This window comes from Lemur catta, chromosome 1 (genome assembly GCF_020740605.2).
Source record: "Lemur catta isolate mLemCat1 chromosome 1, mLemCat1.pri, whole genome shotgun sequence".
In the NCBI taxonomy this organism is placed as follows: domain Eukaryota; kingdom Metazoa; phylum Chordata; class Mammalia; order Primates; family Lemuridae; genus Lemur; species Lemur catta.
Window position 1 is genome coordinate 83431987 of NC_059128.1, and position 15018 is coordinate 83447004.

At 37.1% G+C, this 15018-nt stretch overlaps 1 protein-coding gene across 1 annotated transcript in view; it reads left to right on the top strand.

Moving 5' to 3' along the window:
• The first annotated feature begins 1430 nt into the window (after window positions 1-1430).
• AP4E1 (adaptor related protein complex 4 subunit epsilon 1) overlaps window positions 1431-15018 on the top strand; it is a 67229-nt gene continuing 53641 nt past the window's right edge. The window contains exons 1-6 of the mRNA XM_045529196.1: window positions 1431-1653; window positions 3929-4000; window positions 6456-6579; window positions 9509-9582; window positions 10643-10764; window positions 13633-13792. Of these exons, the coding sequence (XP_045385152.1) occupies window positions 1504-1653; window positions 3929-4000; window positions 6456-6579; window positions 9509-9582; window positions 10643-10764; window positions 13633-13792 (702 nt within the window). The 5' untranslated portion in view covers window positions 1431-1503. The remainder of the gene's footprint in view (window positions 1654-3928; window positions 4001-6455; window positions 6580-9508; window positions 9583-10642; window positions 10765-13632; window positions 13793-15018) is intronic.

The window sequence follows — 15018 nt, forward strand, 5'->3', positions numbered from 1 at the left end:
AAATTAGAGCAGGTATAACTGAAGGTAGCTTGTAAGAACACACTAGGAGTACTAAAGACAAACTGAGCTAATCTCTGAAAACACACATATTTGCACCCTAAACCTCCTACCTTAGACAATTCTAGAACACAAGAATACTCAAGTATACACTGCATCAACTAACCATACCTAAAAGTCTAGCCTCTTGAAAACTCCTCTGTACGCTCTGGAGAGAATCAGAGTGAAAACCGCAAATAAAATTTAACACATTGACTGCCACATTAGAAAAACAAAATTTTTCCTTGGGGCCACAGTGTTTTATTACGAAAATAGAATAAAACCTCCGAAAACAAAACGATCCTTTCTAACTTAATGAAAAATTAGTTATTTTTTTTATTGTCTTCTGTGCATGAGTTATACGTAACTTGAAAAATAGTTCACCCGGCTCCCGCGGTAAAGAGACATGTGAGTCGCATATAAGCTTCAGGAGGCCTCGAGCTCAACACTAGCGTGAGTTAAATACAACTCACATGGCACTTAATGTGTTAAGTACGGTTATGACTATTGTTTTGACTGCGTGGATCTCCTGGAAGGGTCTCAAGGACGCTCAGAGGTCACCAGACCACATTTTGAGAACCACCGGATTAGATTCTCTTCCAGGTAGAAGCCGGGGTCACAGCTGTAAGAAAGTCTCGCTGTAAGGAGTAAGTATTTACGTCGCGGCAAGCGCGGTCAGTGCTGCCTGGACCGGGACGCAGCGCCGAGGGAGGGCGGGACAGGGAGACCTCTCTTTGCCTGCCCGGCCAGCGAAGTCGCCTTCTGGAATGTCACCTCTGTACTGTGCCCTGCTGAGTAGGGGTCGGCACGCGGGGCCGCCCACCCCCGCTCCTTCCCGTCGGCCTCCCCAGGTGCCCGCGCGTCCCCGGTACGCGGCGGGCTCTCAAGTCCGCACGACGAATGCCCAGGGCGGCCCCGCTATCACCAATCCCCGAGCGCGCCCAGATCCGCCGGGGCCAGAGCCGCGCGTGGCGCCGGGGACCCGCGTGGCGGCCGCCGGGCGGGGTGGGCGGTGCGGGTCGGGGCTGCGCGCGGCGCGCACACGGTGAGGGGTGGCTGCCGGGGACACGCACCTCCTGAGGTGGCCTCAGGCCGCGCGGAGGCGGCGAACAAGAAACGGAGACTCTGGGGGACAAAGCGTGAGGGACGGGCCCCTAGCGCCTTCCTCGGGAGGACTCACAGTTGCGCGGGGTCCCCGGGCTCCCGTCAAAAGCGCGAGCGTCACACGTCCCCACGCCTCCACGAGAGGTCAGCTTCTGCTCGCAAGCTTGGGCGAGCGGCTTTTTCCCCGCGGACTCTTGCGCCCTCCAGCGGCCTCTGTCGGGAACAACACAGAGCTTGTTCACGTGGGACGCAAATAAAGATTTCTTCTTCAAAACACAGGAAGTGCCTACGGAGGCCGGGCGGGGCGACGGCCGGGCATGAAGCCGGGCGGCGACCGGAGCGCGGGCGGCGGTGGCGGCGGCGATGAGCGACATAGTGGAGAAGACTTTGACGGCGCTGCCGGGGCTTTTTCTGCAGAACCAGCCCGGTGGCGGGCCCGCGGCCGCCAAGTCGTCCTTCTCGTCGCGGCTGGGCGGCCTAGTCCGCGGCATCACCGCGCTCACCTCCAAGCACGTAGGTGCCCGCCGGGCCGGGAGGTCGGGGACGTCAGGGCGAGGCCCCCGCTCCGGCAGGCCCCGGCCCGGCGGCGAGACTCCAGGGCCGGCCCTCGAGCGGGGCTCAGGGCTGCCCGTGTGTCGGTCCGTCCTTCCGTCTGTCTGGAAGCTTCCCTTGGCCCGGACTGACGGCTGGGAGGCCGGATTTCCACAGTTGGCCCTGACACTGACTCATTTTGTTCTTGCAGTTTTCTTTAACCTCTGACCCTCCACATACTGTCACAACGTTGAAGTGGAAAAGTACCGATACATGTTTCATGGGTTGTTTTAGGATTAGATGAGCTGTCAAGCGTGTGGAAGTGGCCAGTGCAGTGGAGGTGTCAGGCGTCATTTGCCTTCTGCAGAGTTTCTTTCCCTACCGGCTTCCTTCTCTCCCCGAGTCCCTTCAACTGCTAGATGTCACATACCTGAACAGATCCTGCCCTCTGAGCCTTCTGTTGACTATCTTTGGGGACCCTGAGGTTCCTGGGTTGGGCCGACGGGTTGAGCAAAGAAAAAGTTTAATTCTCCCCACGTGTAAAATTTGCTGAGTAAGTCTTTGCCTCAGATCGGCTTTGAAAACTAGCAGTTATAGAAGTTATTAAGTTCCCACAGACTTTTGGTCGTTGCACGTATTGTGTAGGATACTGATTTAAAGCTTCAAGGAGTTTATATCTTAAAAAGAACATGTGTTACTGTCATAATTTGTTCAACAGATATTTATGGAGCAAGGTTATGTGTTAGACACAGAGGAAAATAGAGTAAAACACCATCCTTTTTCCCAAGGAACTGACTATCCATTTTGGGCTTAGGGGACAAGTAAAAGCATGACCATAACCTGGGTGCCGTGGCTCACGCCTGTGGCTCCGGCTACTGGGGAGGCGGAGGCAGGAAAGTCGCTTGAGCCCTGCAGTTAGAGGTTGCAGCGAGCTATGATCTCGCCACTGCACTCCAGCCTGGGTGACAGAGTGAGACCCCCATTGCTAAAACAAACAATAGATTTAAAAAGCATGACTGCAATGCCATGTAAGTGCCAAGAGAGAAGAAAATACAGAGAAGAAAAAGTACTTAGAAAGTTTAATTTTTTTTAAATCTGAAATAAGGTGATGCTATACTGGAGAGGGTCTGCTTCACATTCCAAAATCATTATTTGTGGACTTAATATTGTTTGTCTTAAGGTTTTTTTTTCCTTTGCTAAATTTTTAGGAGATGCTGAATACAATTTTTAAAAAAATTAGTTTTGGTCTTAAATTGCAGTTTGTAACTGTAGATAGGCATCCAAATATGGCAGTACTTCACCTAATGAAACCTCCTAATTCAGTGTGTAATTTAAAGATGGCTTTATATTAGCCAAAAATGGGGCCAATTTTTAAGTGCTCAAGGAGGTACAATACAATGCAGACAGGAGAAGTCACCACATTGGAGTGTGTGTGAGATAGGAAGTGAGGGAAAGAATGTGGGGAATGAGGAAAGGATAGGGAAGAAGAATATAGTTTAAGGAAGAAGACTTATTTCTGTTTCTGTATTCTTACACTATTTCTCTATTCCATGAAGACTTTTTACTTTGTAAAGAAGATGTGAGACTCTTATCCTGGGCCAATATGTAGAGAATTTCTTTCTACACTCTCTCTCCCTTTAATTTTAAAAAATTATTTTCTGCCATTCTACCCTTAAGGGGACAGCAACTGACTAAAGAAAGGAGGGATGGTGGATTAGCTTGGAAATACTCACTCCAGGGATAATTCTGAGGGTTAGTTAGAGAAATGCCTTCATGCAGATCTTAAGCACTTAATATTTATCTCTCCTTTAAAATAACCTTTCTTTTGTGTTGAAAGTATTTTATTTATTTACGCATGAAAATGAATGAATGAATGACAGGATCTCACTCTGTCACCCAGGCTGGAGTGCAGTGGTACAATCAATCATCTCTCACTGCAGCCTTGAACTTATGGGTTCAAGTGATCCTCCTGCCACAGCCTCCTGAGTAGCTGGGGCTACAGGAATACACCAATGTGCCTGGCTAATTTTTAAAAAAAAATTTTTTGTAGAGACAGGGTCTTGTGTTGCTCAGGCCTGTCTTGAACTCCTGGCCGTAAGTGATTATCCCTCCTTGGCCTCTCAAAGTGCTGGGATTACAGGTGTGAGCCATTGTGCCTGGCTGAAAATATTTTAAATTATATTTTTTTCCTTTAAAAAATGCTGTTAAAGTTTTAAAAGACAGTTATTAAAGCATTTAAATATTTTCACTTTTTTAGGAAGAAGAGAAATTAATCCAGCAGGAACTGAGTAGTCTGAAAGCAACTGTTTCTGCTCCTACTACAACACTGGTAAGTTTGCATAGTCAGTACCAACATATTTTGAATTTGAAATTTGGTTCATCTATTCAGTTGCTAACATTTAATTTATCATAGTCAAAATGAGTTATGGGTCGTAGCAAGCCAGACATTGACTTTAGCTTTTTATTATTGACTGATTGCACCAGAGCAAGACTTGCCTGACTGTGTCAAGTCAGAGCCAATGTGATGATAATTACATAAATTTGGTGATATTCCTGGGACCCCAGTGTTGATCTTACTGTTTTAATATTATGCATCTGAAAAAAGTTGGGATATATCATTTAACATAATATTTTCAGACCTGAATTGGTACATTGTAGATCTCTAGTTTTATTATTGTATCTTTGGGAATATAGATTGATTGAAAAAGTAGAATTACTGTTTTCTTGCTATGAAAGTGAGTATATTGCACAGCAGCTTAATTACAACCCAGTTGTTTTAAAACTTGGTTCCATATAATTTGATTTTTCAAATGGTATTTATTCAGCAACTATTTAATGAGTGACCACTGTAGGCAGGCCACTGTGGGGCTATCCCAACATAGTTAGATTAAGACCCATTTTCTTTTTAAATGAGATGTTTTTCCAAGGAACATTTATTCAGCAAATATTTAGTGAGTGCCTTTTGTGTGTAAGCCACTGTGGGAATGTTTTCCCTTCTGCCCAGTAAAAATATCAGGGTGATCATTTTGCCGGACTACATGAGTGTGAACATAAATAATACTCGTAAAGCCTGAGAGCATGTAAATATTTCTTTTTGTGGTCATATAATAAATAGTATGTGGGCAAATAAAACTCAAAACATAATCTATCTGTATGTATATACGTATATGTATGTTTGTATGTCTAGATGTGTGTCTATGTATAAAATCATTGTGCTTCATAATACTTGATAGAAACATTAAGCAGAAATGGTTTCTCTTTTTTTACTTTGTTATATTTCCATTTTCTATAATTGGCATCACTATATACAGTTTTTCTTTCTGTATGGCATAAATCTGGTATTGGGCAGAACTAAGATAAATAGGTAGAAGTTAGGAAGCCAGAGTTTGGAAGGAAGAGATATGATAGTAATTATGGCCATTCAACTCTACAACTACAGAGTAGTCTGTCCTTGAGGTGATCATGTCTCTACATGGACATGGATGACAGTTTGTTGGAGAAATTGTAAAGACAATTTCTGCATTGGAGAATGCATTTTCTTCTCTAAAAATAAGAAAAATGATAATGTATACAGTATAATTTTACTTAAATAAAGTCCATAATGACTTTGAAAAACTCTGAGATAAGATGTTACAAATCTAGCATTGAAACATAATGACTTAAATTAACATTTTCACTTCTGATTAATGTAGAAGTCTTCAGTGTTTTTTGTTTTCTCAGTATTTGGTAGTCTTAATTGATGTGTTAATGAATTAACTTTTAAGCATAAGTGACCTGAATTAAATCTCATTCCTCTAAGATTTTCCTATGGTTTCTCTTTAAACTCTTGATATTTACACATACACATAAAATATTAAACATTATTATCCTTAAAGTATTTTATTTTACTGTTTCTTAAGCATTTTGTAATTTAATAATCCTATAATATGCCAACCCTAATAAAATAGACATTTCTTTATTTTGAAATACATTTTATTTATATTTTTATTTCTGATTGAAATTTGCTATAAATATCCTCTTTTTTGAAGAGACAGAGTCTCACTCTTGTTGCTGTAAGTATTGAGAATGCAAATATTATCATACTGATAAAACAAATTTATAGAATCTCTTAAAAATTTTTAGCTTGCATTGCAAATATTGAAATACCCCATTAAAATATTAAATATCATTGGAATGGCTACACCATTAATGAAAAAAATAAATATGCTTCTTAGTTCATAATAATCATAAGAGTTACTAAAAAAGTACCTATAAAATAAACTATTCCATATTGCATATAGCATAATTCTGGAGAGTCCAGATGCAATTTGAGTTTTAAATGTGAAAAATGTTTTTTTAATAGAAATTGTTACCAACTTGTAAGAATTTTATGGATGTTTTCGTTTGACAAAGTATATTGAAATGATGTGCTGCATTTTAGAAGCAAAGTAAGATTGCTATGGATGAAATTTTGTTTGAGGACCACATGTATCACATTATAACCAAATTTTACATTAGGGACACATAAAATTAGAATTAGCTGCAGTTGATTTATTTTATAGTATTGCCACTAACAAAATAGTGAAATAATTTTATTAACCTTGATACTGTTGGTAGTTAAGATTGGGAGCAACTTTTATTCATAAAGTCTGATATTGAGTAATTAGTTATTGATAGTATTATGATATATACATTATGCCTTCAGTGCCGGGCTTAAAGAATTCCCCTGTTAAATGATTAGAACATAATAAAAATATCAAAACATTATATTTATTTATATAGTTACTAGATATTTTACTTTTCAGAAAATGATGAAGGAATGTATGGTGAGACTTATATATTGTGAAATGCTTGGATATGATGCTTCCTTTGGCTATATACATGCAATCAAGTTGGCCCAACAAGGAAACCTCTTAGAAAAAAGAGTAGGTATGTATGTGTTTAAGACTTTCATGCTTTAATGTTGTCCTTAAATTTCTAATTACTGTAGAAAACAAATGATGGCAGTTATATAGTATGTTTTTAGAACACAGCATTATAATTTCCAAAACTTTACAAGGTAACACTTCAGAAACTCAAAGCCTATAAATGATATCAGTTTTTCTAATTCATAGCATTTTGGAGTTATAGAAAAGATTAAAAATTACTTGGTCTTGTGATGGTGGTTAGATGACTATATATATTTGTCATAACTCATTGAACTGTACCATTAAAATGGGAAAATTTTCTTGTATGGAAATCATACCTCAATAAAGCTGATTTTAGGAAGTCTGTCTAACCTCATCAGTGTAATGGTCAGAAATGTCTCTTTATAGAATAAAAACTGAAATTGATTAGAATAATTTTAAATATCTTGTTCTTAGTTTCACAAATGTTAGCTATGAGGATCAGAGGTATCTTTTTAAAAATTTTGTTTCTGTAGTCAGAGACTATTAGGGCTATTAGGAAAAATCCTTTTAAGGACTTAAATATTTTATTCATAAAGATTCAGCTTTTTATTAGAATCCCAAGAAGGAAGCACTTTAGAGTAGCATAGGATAGAACATATTCTTTATTCAGACTGGTTGATACTGTCACATTATAGAGGACTAGCATTCTTCGTAAATTATATTGACCTGTGTCATCAGATGATAGGATGGAGGTGGGAGATGTCACGGTAAAGATTCTGATGCTGTATGCACATATTATTCTACTTTTTGAGCCCCGCTTCACCCAAAATACTCTTCTATCTTCTAGATTTGTTATTTTGTTTTCTCAAAGTAGAATGTCCTCTAGCATCCTGTTTCTCTCTTTCCGCATTCCAAATCAAGTTTTAACTCTTTTGTGATCACTCAGGTAGCTCCTACCATCTGTTACCTTAAGGGGTGGAGAACCTGTGGCCTTGGGGCCACATGTGGCCTTCTGGATCCTTGAGTGCAGCCTTTGGACTGAATCCAAATTTTACAGAACAAATCCATATAATAAAGGATTTAATAAACGGGCTGCACTTGGGGATCTGGAGGGCCACATGTGGGCTTGGGGCTGCAGGTTCCTCATCCTTCTAAGGTCCCTAAAGGCAGAACAATGTTTTTGAGTTATTAAAGTAGTTTTCATTAGTCATTTGCTTTTCTTAAAACATTGATTTCTCTTGGGCATTATACAAAAGTGGAATTTTATTTTACTAATGTTTTATTTCAAATAGACTTGTAAAGCCCTTCCAGTCATATTCATTGTTTTTCTTATCACCCCAAACCTTGAAAATTCACGTAAGTTAGAGAGTTTTCATATGTTTAAAGTTTTTCTGATGATGTTGCAGTTGGTTATGCTGCTACTTCTCACTTGTGAGAATAGGAAGTTTCTGTTTTCCCATGTTCCACAACAGACACAGACAGTATGGATGCTGGGTAACAATGGGGATGGTTAGCATTAGAATCCCTAATGAAGCCTGGGCAACATAGTAAAGACCCCATTTCTACAAAAACTAAAAAAATTAGCTGGACATAGTGGCGCATGCCTGTAGTCCCAGCTGCTTGGGAGGCTGAGGCAGCAGGATTGCTTGAGCCCAGGAATTCAAGGTTCTATTGAACTATGATCAGGCCACTATACTCCACCCTGGGCGACAGAGTGAGATAGTCTCTAAAAAAAAAACAACCCTAATGAAAGGGCTGAAAAAATTGAGAAGAACAATGAAAAACAATGAGGATGGAGGGAGTCAGGTCTCAAGGTAGACTATGTGGAGAGGCAGTACAGCACAGAAGTTTACAGTCTGGACTGACTCCTACTGTCTGGGTTTGAGTCCTGACTCTACCATATAATGGCTGTAAATTTTGGGAAATTACCCTTTCTGGGGCCTCATTGTTATATTGGGATAATAATGCCTACCTCACAGAGTTCGGAGGATTAAATGAAGTAAGGCTTATAAAGTACTTGACCCATAATAACTGTCTAATAAATGTTAGTTATCAATATAAAAGGTGCTAGAAAAAATGGCATGGAGTATCTAGATTCCATGTACATGGCATTTGTCATGATATGAATATATATCCTCAGTCCTAAAATGTCCTTTTTAAATATTTTAATATTATTAAAATAAAAATGGTAACTTGAGCCAATGAGCACATTTAATGTGGTAGATGGAGTTTCTTTCATCAACTGTAATTCATTTAATTTAGGAAATAAGGTAACGTGTGTTGCTTAATATATATACGTATTTTTTAAGAGATAGTCTTGCTCTGCCTCCCAGGCTGTGGCGCAGTCATAGCTCACTGCAGCTTTAGATTCCTGGGCTTAAGCAGTCCTCCTCCTCAGCCTCCCAAGTAGCTAGAATTGCAGGTGTGCACCACCATGCCTGGCTGACTTTTTTTTTTTTTGGAGAGACACGATTTTGCTATGTTGTCCAGTCTGGTCTCAAATTCCTGGCCTCAAGCAGTTCTCCCTGCTTAGCCTCCCCAAGCTCTGAGATTACAGATCACTTAATACAAATAGCCAGTAATTCACTACTAACTGTAATAACTATTGGTTTTTAAATAATTATGTTTAGCTGTAAGAGAATGTGTTGATTGATAATATAGAGATTTGCACAAAAGATAGGAGACATCTCTTCTTAGTGTCATTTGTAGGACTTTAAGTTGGTATATATAGCCTCTTTTCCATTTCAGGTATATCTTGTGAAATGCATAATTCTGAAAGATTTCAGAATACAGAACACCTGAAATCTTCCTTACTGAAGTTTTTTAACTTCATATTTTGAAATTTGTTTTTATGTTTACCTGTAACTTGTATTTTTGACACTTAGAATATATCCAGAATTGCTTCAATTTCTTGGGAAAGGTTTATTTTTGGTAGGTAGTAATGAGACTTTTCCCCTCAATTTTTATAGGTTATTTGGCTGTTTCTTTATTTCTACATGAAAATCATGAATTGCTGCTTCTCCTTGTGAATACAGTTGTAAAGGTACTGTATTGTATGTTGGTTAATATGAAGTCTTAAATTACTCTAACGAGTATCTGATGTTTCTTCTCAAATCATATTGAATTATTAATAGATAATTTTGGAAGAAGCTGAGCTTACAGAAAAATCTTTTAGTTCAGTTTCCTGCATCTGTAAAATGGGAATAAATAATAGAACTTACAGAGTTGTGAGGGTGAAATGAAACACTATGTGAAGTAGTTAACTGCTGCTATTGCTGTTGCTGTTGTTATTACTTCATTTTAAAACACAGAGAATTGTAATCCAGATCTCCAGGCTCTTAGGTACACTTTCCGTGCTGTTGTCTTTTTCTCTAGGATGTGTATTAAAGGGATATAGATATCAACTGAATAATTAAAGTCTTTAAAATCTAAAAAGTCATTTAAAAAGAGAATAGACTATAACTAAGAGAAATGTACAGATAATAAAAATACATTTTAATCTATACTTACAATATTTTTTCCTGTTAAACGTCTAATCAGTATTGATAATGAGATGTAATTGAATTGTTGAACCTTTTCCTGTTACCTTGTATCAGTTTTTTGATATGTGAGAGTTTGCGTGTATCTGTGTATAGTATTTTCTGAATTTTAATTCATATACTATATTAAGGTTACTAAATTTACTAAATTCTTTCCAAACTTTCCAAAACATATTTTTAGTTTCCATTAGAATGATTTATAAGCCATATGCATATATAGGTATACATTAATATATGAATTTTATTGTGTATATTCCAGAATATCTTTTTTTTAACCTTCCACTCATGTTATTGATTAACAAGAAAAATTCATTAAATTGTTTTGTTATTGATTTGGAAAAGTTTTAAAGGCTATAATAAAGGAGACTACTTTGGCCAATATCAGAACAGAAATACAGTTTCCTTTTGTTTCACTTGTCTTTTGGTAATATTTATCTATTGACTCTATTAAGGCAAATGAAACAAATAGAGATATTCGTATAAAATATCACATAAATGTTGAATTTGCCATCCCCAGTTTCAGAATTTACACTGAATGTTTTCTATGCTTAATAATTATTCTAGGACTTGCAGAGCACTAACCTAGTAGAAGTATGTATGGCACTTACTGTTGTTAGCCAGATTTTCCCTCGAGAAATGATTCCAGCTGTTCTTCCATTAATAGAAGATAAACTTCAACATTCTAAGTAAGTAAATTCTTTTGGGATAGATGTCTATATCATATACTTCAAAACAGAAATTTATACCAGAAAATTTATTATACTTTTAATTTAATGCTATCAGGATAGAGAATATTCTTCGACTGCCAGATATAATACAAAAATCCCCAGTAGGATCATCCTTATTTTTTAGATGGGTTTAGAAAAATGTTAGACAGCTTTATAAAGTTAAATTAAGAGACAGTGAGACTTAGTATCAGGAATCCTTGGCTTTCTTCCCAATTCTACCACTAATGAGCAGTGGTAATGTTTTTCTCCTGGTTATATGGAGTTGGTTGAAGCTCCTTAGTTTTCACAAAGTTGTTTTGAGGATAAAGTGAAATAATGGAAAACACGTGGAAATGGTTCAAATGCTGTGAATGCAAAGCTTCAGCATATTGGGAAGATACTTTTTATATAAAAACCACAATGTTCAAGTTCTTTTACAGCAGAATATATCCAAATACACTTTGACTTACGGTATTTTGCTAATCTTCTCTTGTAAGATTCCTTAACTCTCTCCTTATTAGCTTGACTTTCTTGTTCACCATACTTAGGATTATTTTGTTTGTGACCAAGCCCCTTAACTTCATAATCTTTTTCCTTTGTGATTATAGTATTTTAGTTACATGTACATTCTTGATGAAGATTTTTACTACTTATACAGCATTTCTTTATTTCATATGCGTCTTTAAGTCAGTATTTTTAATGTTCTGAGATTGTAAAATGTTGCCTTATGGCTTATATTCTTTAAGACATCTTTGACCACGAATCTTCCAGCTAAAATGATAGCATATGTTGTAGAATATTTGTAGGTCTTTCAGACTTTTTATGTTTTGTATGTCAAATCTGTGTTTAGAACAAAGGATGGCTATAGACAATTAATTATTAGAAATAAAATATTAACTTTTCTTAGATATTTGTAGATTGATCTGATAATAGCAGCAGGATATTTTTACATAGTTTTTCCTTACCACCACTCTTGTGACCATACTCACCCTTTGTGTGAAATTCTTCTGAGAATTGAAAGGACCCTTTTCACTTTTTTCTTATTGCTTCTCCTTTAGTCTAATAGCAAAATCCTGGCTGGACTTTTTGAAACTCTGCTTCTGCAGTTATGGCCATACCCAACTCCATGCTATGGAGTAAAGAGCTAAAGAATATGGGTCAGAGCTACAGGTAAACCAGTAGATGTCATGGAAGATGTGAGATAAGGCTTGTACTCAACTTTTGAATCTTTAGCTGTATTTAAGCCCTTAAGCCTGAAACCAGGTCTCTTGATGTTTTGTGTTAGTACTGCCACATAGTGCCAGGCCTATGGATTCCTGAGCCTGTTCAGAATTTGTAGTTTTTTCCTCACCTCATCTACCTATTCTCCTCCAGAATTAATATTGGTTAATGCCCAATGGCAATACATTGGGATGTAGTTTGCAGTCACGGTAATATTAATACTAACAGCAAATCTGTTGTTAATCTGCTTTGCTTTTTTTTTTTTTTTTTTGAGGCAGAGTCTCATTCTGTTGCTGCGGCTAGAGTGCTGTGGCATCAGCTCACAGCAACCTCAAACTCCTGGGCTAAGTGATCCTACTGCCTCAGCCTCCCGAGTAGCTGGGACTACAGGCACGCGCTACCGTGCCCGGCTAATTTTTCTATATATTTTTAGTTGTCCCACTAATTTCTTTCTATTTCTTTAGTAGAGCCGGGGTCTTGCTCTTGCTCCGGCTGGTCTTGAACTCCTGAGCTCAAACAATGCGCCCGTCTCAGCCTCCCAGAGTACTAGGATTACAGGCGTGAGCCACTGCGCCCGGCCTGCTTTGCTTTTTATGTGAAAAGAATTTTCTGTCATGGCATAGCTTGCCTAGCAAGGTAGTGAATTGTTTATTAACAGAATTTAGCAAAAGCTGAATGACTACTTGTTAGGAATCTTACAAAAGGTATTCTTGAGTGGAACACAGAAGGATTGTATGGAATAATCTCAATCTTGAGATTCTATGATTTTAGATAACAAATATGTGTTAAGGAACCCAAATAGTAAATACTTCACTTTTGTGATGTTTGCTGTTGTTGTTGTGAGCACTGCCAGCATAGTCTGCAAATAGGAGTTATGTAGAAATAGGCATGAGAGAGAATAGTAAGAAATGCACTTCCTTGGAAACTACCTTGGGAACACAGGATAGTTTCTTTACTTTTGCTTCTGTGTGCTAGACATTATCTGCTATAAATGAAGTACAAGACTAGTATATAATTTTCCTCTTTATTATCATGGGGTTTTTTAAATATGAACTGGGCAAGGAGAGGAGTAACATCTTTTTATTCTATGTGTGTCCCCCTATCCTCCCCTCCCCCAAAGTATTTGGAATTTGCTTGCCCATGGTATAAAAAAAAGAAATATTAAAAGCTGCTACTTTAGAATGAGAATGTTAGATTTTTAATATTAATAAAGAGACTTCAATATACTAGGTGAAATTACCTATTACTGATTTAAACTTATTGTTTGTTGACTCCTCAGTTTCTAGAGATACAGCTTTTAAAAACAGAATTAAAGAATTAAGAAATTTGTTTATCTTGTTTTTTCTGATTTCAGAAGTAATATATGCTTGTTACAAAAAAAATTCCATAACTAGAGAAGTACATAATTTGGGCAGTTAAAATCTTGAGATCTTACCTCCTAGAGATAGCCGCTTTTTATAGATTGGTATATTAGAATAAAGAAATTAATAATAAATGTATCATTTTCTCTTTCTTTTTAGGTTAAGGTAATAGCTGATATTTTGAAGTCATCTGGCCCATAAACTTTTCAAAGTAAATGCCTGACAATTCAGATTGTCTTGTTTAGATTTCATTTTTTGTCTTTAGGGAGATTGTACGAAGAAAAGCTGTTCTGGCATTGTACAAATTCCATCTCATTGCTCCTAATCAAGTACAACATATCCATATTAAGTTTCGGAGAGCACTGTGTGACAGAGATGTTGGGGTCATGGCTGCTTCCTTGCACATATACCTTAGGATGATCAAGGTAAGTTGGAAATTTCAGCAAATACTGAGTAGTTACCATTAGAAAAATATAATTGTGGAATTAAAAGAAAACTCAGATATTTCAGTAAAATGCTTAATTAACATTTTATATTTTTATTATTGACTTTTTATTAGTAATTTTTGCAAGGTGTTGATAGCATGAGTTGTAGGCACATTACTGAATTAATTTTTTTAAATGCCTAATATTTTTTCATGTTATTAAAGAAGTATGGAAAAATGGTAGTTATGGAAAGTGATTTAAATTTACAGATTTGTGGTTTTTCAAGCAGTGATTCTCTTTTATACAGCTTCATGGGATGCATAACAGCTTATAGAAATGAGGAGAGCCGGTGGGGGTTGTGCAAGGTATAGACTGCAGTGTTGACTTCATACATTGATACTGTGTCAGACGAGGAAAGAGGGTTGAATGGTATGGTAAAAAATTTTTCTAAATGATGATGATCATGGATTTATATATACTAATTCAGTTTCAGTGTATTGCCTGAAATCCTTTGTGTCCAAAATATAGATTTCATGAGCACCTACTATAACAAAATGAAATATGCTACTGAACTCCTTTAAAGTTATACTGAAGCTTGTCTTCTCTTTTATGCATTGTGTTCTAAAATAGTAAAGTATAAATAGAGATTTGATATTAAATCTTATTTTCTAAACATTTACTAAAATTTGAAAGATTTATCATTTCCCTTTGAAAAATTTACCCTTGATACATAATAAAAATTACAATGAAAAATCTCATGTTAACTTGAAGGAGTATGTATTTAATTTCTCTAGTTAAAGAGATTAATCAGATAAATAATCAAGGTATACTCATTCAGAAACAAATATTTTAAAATACTGTATGGCTAATTAATTTTTAATTGGCAGGCCTACTGATTTTGGGGGCTTTGAATGTTTAAGTAGTCTTGGCTGTGCTCTTCCACCCAGAAAATATTTAACTCATTTACATGAAAAGTCTTTTGAAAATGGAGTTCAGAGATTGCAAACAGGCCTTGATTTTCATACAAAGTAGAGGTATTACTGCCCCCTTTTCAGTATGCCAGTTCTTTTCACTTTTTGCTTTAATTGCTGATATTGGCAATTAAGGATTCTAAGATGTAATTATAAGAACTTTTGAAATGTGAGTGTGTGGGGAAAAGTAGGGAGTAGTGGAAGCTTCTCTGGGGATGATTCAATTTTGAATGGGGTAGCCAAAGGAGTTTGGTC